Source organism: Limulus polyphemus, unplaced genomic scaffold (genome assembly GCF_000517525.1).
Source record: "Limulus polyphemus unplaced genomic scaffold, Limulus_polyphemus-2.1.2 Scaffold13447, whole genome shotgun sequence".
Taxonomy (NCBI): Eukaryota; Metazoa; Arthropoda; class Merostomata; order Xiphosura; family Limulidae; genus Limulus; species Limulus polyphemus.
This window is the reverse complement of record NW_013679057.1, coordinates 1-7,948: the sequence shown is the minus strand read 5'-3', so window position 1 is coordinate 7,948 and position 7,948 is coordinate 1. Positions and strand designations below refer to the sequence as shown.

The following is a 7,948-nucleotide window of genomic DNA, read 5'->3' as shown; positions in this document are numbered from 1 at the left end:
ATATCTTGTATGTAGGATATGTTTTATACCATCTTGTAGGATATGTTTTATATCTTGTATGTAGGATTTGTTTTATATCTTGTATGTAGGATATGTTTTATACCTTGTATGTAGGATATGTTTTATATCTTGTATGTAGGATTTGTTTTATATCTTGTATGTAGGATATGTTTTATACCTTGTATGTAGGATATGTTTTATATCTTGTATGTAGGATTTGTTTTATATCTTGTATGTAGGATATGTTTTATAGCTTGTATGTAGGATATGTTTTATATCTTGTATGTAGGATTTGTTTTATATCTTGTATGTAGGATTTGTTTTATAGCTTGTATGTAGGATATGTTTTATATCTTGTATGTAGGATTTGTTTTATACCTTGTATGTAGGATATGTTTTATATCTTGTATGTAGGATATGTTTTATAGCTTGTAAGTAGGATATGTTTTATACCTTGTATGTAGGATATGTTTTATACCTTGTATGTAGGATATGTTTTATACCTTGTATGTAGGATATGTTTTATAGCTTGTATGTAGGATTTGTTTTATAGCTTGTACGTAGGATTGGTTTTATATCTTGTATGTAGGGTTTGTTTTATATCTTGTATGTAGGATATGTTTTATAGCTTGTAAGTAGGATATGTTTTATATCTTGTATGTAGGATTGGTTTTATATCTTGTATGTAGGGTTTGTTTTATATCTTGTATGTAGGGTTTGTTTTATATCTTGTATGTAGGGTTTGGTTTAAATTGTTAATATGTGATGAATCATGCTTCATAATGCACTAATAACCTAGTAGATGAACAAACATAGTTGGACCACCAAGACGTGTTTCACGTGTCTACACAGTAACAAACGTAGTTGGACCACCAAGTCTGGCAGCCTTTGTTAGGGTAGCTCTTGTCTTCTTGTGAAGTTATTTGTGTATTTTGTAATGTTTTCTTTGCTGAAAACTAATGGAAACAAAACATTTAAGTATACTTTAATTATGGCTTAAAAGTTTTGCTTTTCCAGTTACAAACTACATTTCAAATTTGTGTGTTCTTAGAATTAATATTCTTAATTACTTAGATCAATTGTTATTTAAAGGAATATATTTAGCCAATGAACAAGCAACACCTGAATAATTGTAATTTGCTGAAATCTTATCAAACAGAGGTTTATGTAACAATTTGAGTTAAACATAAAATTGGATTTCATCTTTTTAGCTCAGTAAGGAGTAATTCAAAACAATACAAATTTGTTTTTAAACTGTTCTTCAATAAAGATACTTTCTTTCTGTAGAAGGTTCCTAGCAATGCTTCCTGGGATCAAGCACTAAAGTTGATTGTGAATGATCCTCGTTATGGAACTCTTAAAAAACTTAATGAGAAGAAACAAGCTTTCAACGCCTACAAAACTCAAAAAGCAAAAGAAGAGAAGGTAATTTTATTATTTCCTCTTTCTTTGGATAATTAGTTAATTATAATTACTGACAGTGTTACTAAAAGTATGTGAGAAATTGTCAGCTTAAGAATCTATTCCATGAATAGAGATGTAGTTCAGGTTTTAGTTTGATTCTGTCCAGTACTTGGGATAACACTTAGACATTGAATTAGGTAACATTTAAAAGAAACTTTTCATTAGACTTTGTATCAAAAGTCAAATTTAAAAAATTATGTTCAGTGCAGTTGTAGTTCTGGTTTCAGTCCAAGGTATAGGCCTGGCTCTTCAATCCATAATAGAGGTGCTGTTTTCTAGCGTAAGTAGTGATATGTTGGAAAGAGATGAGATATCATATGTTTTCAATTAGAGATGAGAGAAGATGGATTATAAGATATGTTCAGATGGATGACAAGAGGGGGTGGGGGTACCATGTAACTCAACTGGATGATGGAAATAGGTGAAACAACATGAATGTTCAACTGGATGATGAAAAGAGGTGGGGTATTTGTTATCTTCAATACATTGATGAAAATTGTGTTCAGACACGATGAAAAGCAATGGGGTGTTATCTTTTGCTGGATGATTAAATGGTGTATTGTGTGTCAGTTATCTGTGACTAGATGGTGAAAGGAGGTGTGGTATTAATTATCTTTTGCTGGATGATTAATTGGTGTAGTGAGTGTCAGTTATCTGTGACTGAATGGTGAAAGGAGGTGTGGTATTAATTATCTTTTGCTGGATGATTAATTGGTGTAGTGTGTTTCAGATATCTGTGACTGGATGGTGAAAGGAGGTGTGGTATTAATTATCTTTTGCTGGATGATTAAATGGTGTAGTGTGTGTCAGTTATCTGTGACTGGATAGTGAAAGGAGGTATGGTATTAATTATCTTTTGCTGGATAATTAAATGGTGTAGTGTGTGTCAGATATCTGTGACTGGATGGTGAAAGGAGGTGTGGTATTAATTATCTTTTGCTGGATAATTAAATGGTGTAGTGTGTGTTATTTGGTAAGTACTGCTTGGACCAGGCATGATTTAGTGGTCAGCGTGCTGTGCTCTAGATTGAAATCATTAAGGGGTACTAGAAACAACAGCACTGAATGGTCTCCATGCTTTCAGCTATGGTCATGTCATAAAAGTGACAGTCAATACCATCAGCATAAGATGTCAAGTTCCAGTTCCAAATGATGCTCTTCTATGAATGATCTTGTGATTCCTGGGTAATAGGACATGTCTTATTTCAAATACACCAATAAGGAACATGAGCAGATTGACTAGAGAATTCATTTGAGGTCAAAGACAAAGAAAAACCATGTTTTCTTATTTCATACTGTTTTTGTCCACTGTTTAGACAAATGAACATGTATATAATAAGGTTCAGTGTGTGTGTGTGTCACATAACTCCTCCTAAACTGCCAGTCAAGCTGACTTCTAAGTGATACCAAATGAATTGTCTTAGTCCAGAGGTTTGCACAAAGGTAAATTTTCATCCATTTATTTCATGATTTTCACTGAACAGTAGGGTGTACAACTTGTAATTAACATTAACTGAAAGGTTTATTACATGATTTTTGCAGAACAGTATTGTTGTTCAACTTGTGATTAATATTAACTGAAAGGTTTATTACATGATTTTTACTGAACAGTATTGTTGTTCAACTTGTGATTAATCTTAACTGAAAGGTTTATTACATGATTTTTACTGAACAGTAGGGTGTACAACTTGTGTTTAATGTTAACTGAAAGGTTTATTACATGATTTTTACTGAACAGTAGGGTGTACAACTTGTGTTTAATGTTACCTGAAAGGTTTATTACATGATTTTAATGAAGAGTAGGGTGTACAACTTGTGTTTAATGTTAACTGAAAGGTTTATTACATGATTTTAATGAAGAGTAGGGTGTACAACTTGTGTTTAATGTTAACTGAAAGGTTTATTACATGATTTTTACTGAACAGTAGGGTGTAAAACTTGTGTTTAATGTTAACTGAAAGGTTTATTACACTATTTTTACTGAATAGTAGGGTGTACAACTTGCGTTTAATGTTACCTGAAAGGTTTATTACATGATTTTTACTGAAGAGTAGGGTGTACAACTTGTGTTTAATGTTAACTGAAAGGTTTATTACATGATTTTTACTGAACAGTAGGGTGTACAACTTGTATTTAATGTTAACTGAAAGGTTTATTACATGATTTTTACTGAACAGTAGGGTGTACAACTTGCGTTTAATGTTACCTGAAAGGTTTATTACATGATTTTTACTGAACAGTAGGGTGTACAACTTGTGTTTAATGTTAACTGAAAGGTTTATTACATGATTTTTACTGAACAGTAGGGTGTACAACTTGTGTTTATGTTACCTGAAAGGTTTCTTACAAGTTATTAACCAAAACATGAAAGAATGATTTTTTTCTTCTTTATTTTCAAACATAGGAAGAACAACGTTTAAAAGCCAAGAAGGCCAAAGAAGATCTTGAACAGTTTCTTCAGACAACTGATAAAATGTTGTCAACAGTGAGATACAGGTCTGTATAATTAATTAAAATATGTATATTTAATTCATTTTAATCATATGATATACCTCAAATGTGATCCTAGCTGCTAATGAGATGTGGGTTTGAATTCATATTTTAAAACTTCACATGGAAACTATATCTTTTAAGTTAATGGCATTTAAAATATAAATATATTAAAGACAGAAATATTTTTTCTTCTGATTTTAAACCCTTTTTTTTCTATATTATTCCTGTGACAAGATTATTTGCATATGGCTAAGCCTATTTTTGTTGTTCCTTGAGTTTCCATTTCTACAGCCATTGGTTTATTTTTACAATCACTTCACTCTCTTGCTTTCAAAGTCAGCGAAAAAGATAAACTTTTTGTTCTATTTTTAGTCAACTGATATAGCGTACTGCAGCATAATTTTTCAGAAATTTACATAAACTGTTTTAGAAAAAAATAAAGAAAAATGAAAATAAAAGACAAATTAACAGTTGAGTAAAGGCCTTTTTTGTTGTGTGTATGTATTTGTTTTTTTATTTACTGTATATTTATTCTTAAGAGATTTAAACCAGTGTTTCTCAACTGCTGGTATATCACAACCAATTTGTTGGTGTTTGGGATTTTACAAAAACTGACAGAATACTCTACGAAAGTTATAATGGTTTTTCATTGTACTTGTATTTTAGTGGTCTAAGTTGGTCCCTGGTATCCAAAAGGTTGATAAATGTTGACTTAGATTACTTCATTAACAGTAAGTGTTATCACTCATTCCATATAAAACTGCTTAATACTGACTGAAACACCTACATTACAGTTGTTTAAAGATTATGTTATAACTTGTCGAGAATGACCCCTGGCTGGACAGCTGTAAGTAGACGGGCTTAGATGCTAGAATCTGGGTTCCCCTGCAGTGGACACGGTAGTCCAATGTGGCTTTGCTCTAAAACAAACAAACTTATTGAAAAGCCATTGTTCTGAAAAGGATAAAAACATCTCTCAATATTGCATGTTTTTCGTGAAATTTTTAGTTGACACATACCCATAGAATTTAGTAAGTGAAATTGTTTTTTCCTCTCCAGTGTTTTATATTACTTCAATATATCATGGATATTATAAGCTGTAGATCATTAATATTACTGATGCTTCAGTAAAAATTAATGGTTTTCTTACTAACTCTAAAATACTTAAGAACCATAAACATTTGTAGTATGTTTACCAGTAGTATCTATTGTATTATGACTGGCACTTGAATAAAACAAATGTGCAGTGATAATATTAAACAATTTAGGCTACATACATTAGTTTTATTGTGTGCATGGTGGTGAACTCTGTTTGTCACTTGTTAAACTATTTGTAATTTAATATAGGGTTATAGTTTAAAACATTAATTTTTTTTTATTTTAATACTTCAATGATTTAAAAATAATGTTTGATATTCATTATAATGTTATAAACTTTATTTTTTATGTTGTAATTTAGATGTTAGCTAGAGAGTGCATGGTGTTAAGATCAAATAAATTTGTGATAGTTAGGCCTAGAATATACTAAATTGATAACAATCCTAGGACTTTGCAAAATATTTAGAACAAGGATTTCAAATAAATACAGGTGTATCAGGTAATAATCTAAGTAGGTTTGCACAGTTAATCAGTGAGAGAGAGTTTTTGTTTGTGTTTCGCTTTCAGTTACTTGTTCAATCAGCCATGAAGTTGTACAGGCAAGTTTTTGTTATGTTAGTTTTGGTACTTCCATTTGAGTGTCATCTATAAAGTTACTTAAGCCTACAACTTACACAATACATAGTGTAAAACATTTGTATAGTTACTTAGGCCTACAACTTACACAGTACATAGTGTAAAACATTTGTATAGTTACTTAGGCTTACAACTTACACAGTATATAGTGTAAAACACTTGTATAGTTACTTAGGCCTACAACTTACACAGTACATAGTGTAAAACATTTGTATAGTTACTTAGGCCTACAACTTACACAGTACATAGTGTAAAACATTTGTATAGTTACTTAGGCCTACAACTTACACAATTCATAGTGTAAAACATTTGTATAATTACTTAGGCCCACAACATACACAATTCATAGTGTAAAACATTTGTATAGTTACTTAGGCCTACAACTTACACAATACATAGTGTAGAACATTTGTATAGTTACTTAGGCCTACAACTTACACAATACATAGTGTAGAACATTTGTATAGTTACTTAGGCCTACAACTTACACAATTCATAGTGTAAGACATTTGTATAGTTACTTAGGCCTACAACTTACACAATTCATAGTGTAAGACATTTATAAAGAAACATTAGGAAGAAATAGTTTAATTTGTTATCGTTACATTGACTTGACTTTGAATTATTTTCACCAGAACTTGTCTATGAAAGAACAACCTATACAACAATAAGAATGCTTAGTGACTCAACTGAAGTAAGTGAGAGATGATGCTAAGACAATAAATGCAACTTGATATATATATATATACTTACTGACTCAACTGAAGTAAGTGAGAGATGATGCTAAGACAATAAACACAACTTGATATATATATATATATACTTAGTGACTCAACTGAAGTAAGTGAGAGATGATGCTAAGACAATAAACACAACTTGATATATATATATATATACTTAGTGACTCAACTGAAGTAAGTGAGAGATGATCGCTAAGACAATAAATGCAACTTGATATATATATACTTGACTCAACTGAAGTAAGTGAGAGATATGATGTTAAGACAATAAAGACGATGTTTTATATACCACTTGATTGACTCAAGTGTTTTATTTTTTAGTTTTCTTATTATATTGACTAACATATTACATTACTTTGAGTTTTGTATTATGGGTAATATATATACCTTCTATTAACAGGAAAGCTGAACAACTTTTTGGAGAGCTTGATGTGTGGAAAGCAGTACCTGAGAGGGAAAGGAAGGAACTCTATGATGATGTGTTGTTCTTTTTAGCCAAGAGGGAAAAGGTTTGCTCATAGTCGTACCTGAGACAATATTCACATTTCACTACAGAATATCAAGAAGTTTATAGAACTGTAGCAGAAGAACTTTAGTGACCAGTTTTCTAAAATCTTTTAAACATTTACTTTACTGTAGTTTGTGCTTTATTTTAACTGTGTATTGTCAACATGAACTGATTATTATTTAAGATATTATGTTTGTGCTGCAGTTTGTTTTCACTTTACATTTATAGTCTCTTTATGTTTGTCATAATCGTTTTAATAACAGTAATCTTGCATTTTCAGGAAGAAGCAAAAGCCTTACGTAAAAGAAACATGCGAGTTCTCAGTGACGTTCTAGATTCCATGACCAGTATTACGTACCGTACTACGTGGCAGGATGCCCAGCAGTTGTTGTTAGACAATCCAACCTTCTCTGAAGATGCTGAATTACTCGGTATTGTTTACGTTCAAGATTTACACTTACTTTTGGATAAGTTAATGAATTGGTGTAATTTTTATGTTTTCTATTTCATTCATAAACAGAGACAATTTACAAAATCAGTAAGACATCTTTCTATAATGTTTAGAATTTTACAGTTAAGAATATTAATTTTTCAGTAACCCTTTCCTGACTAGGGATATCAATGATAACTCTTCATATTTTACATTCTTACAGGGAAATTAATTCACTAAATTTCATGCAACTTGATACATGGAAAAATTGTATACAATTTTGTTTAGTGTTTGTATACTTTTTTAGATTGTGTGATGTATGAAATAGTTTAAACTAGTACTAATTTGAAAATATTTGTTTATTTTTTTATATTGATCAAAAAGTTCCATATCAGTTTTGACATGTTTCATATTAATCAATATATTGGTTCATAGTGGAGCAGTTCCTTCCTACTGTAAGTTGGACAAACACACTATCATTGTAAATCCTTGTTTGTGTCCAACTTACAGTAGGAAGGAACTGCTTCAATATGCCTTTAAAATAATGGTGGGACCAGAGTGATAGATAAACACAGTATC

General features: G+C 30.8%; 1 protein-coding gene across 1 annotated transcript; it reads left to right on the top strand.

The window, feature by feature from the left end:
• Positions 1-1,271: 1,271 nt before the first annotated feature.
• LOC106477222 (pre-mRNA-processing factor 40 homolog B-like) lies at positions 1,272-7,370 on the top strand (the record flags this gene model as incomplete). Its single annotated transcript, XM_013937814.2, has 4 exons — positions 1,272-1,425; positions 3,869-3,960; positions 6,832-6,940; positions 7,220-7,370. Coding segments are annotated over exons 2-4 (283 nt in total), but the record flags the coding sequence as incomplete, so codon positions are not given.
• Between the last annotated feature and the right edge of the window lie 578 nt (positions 7,371-7,948).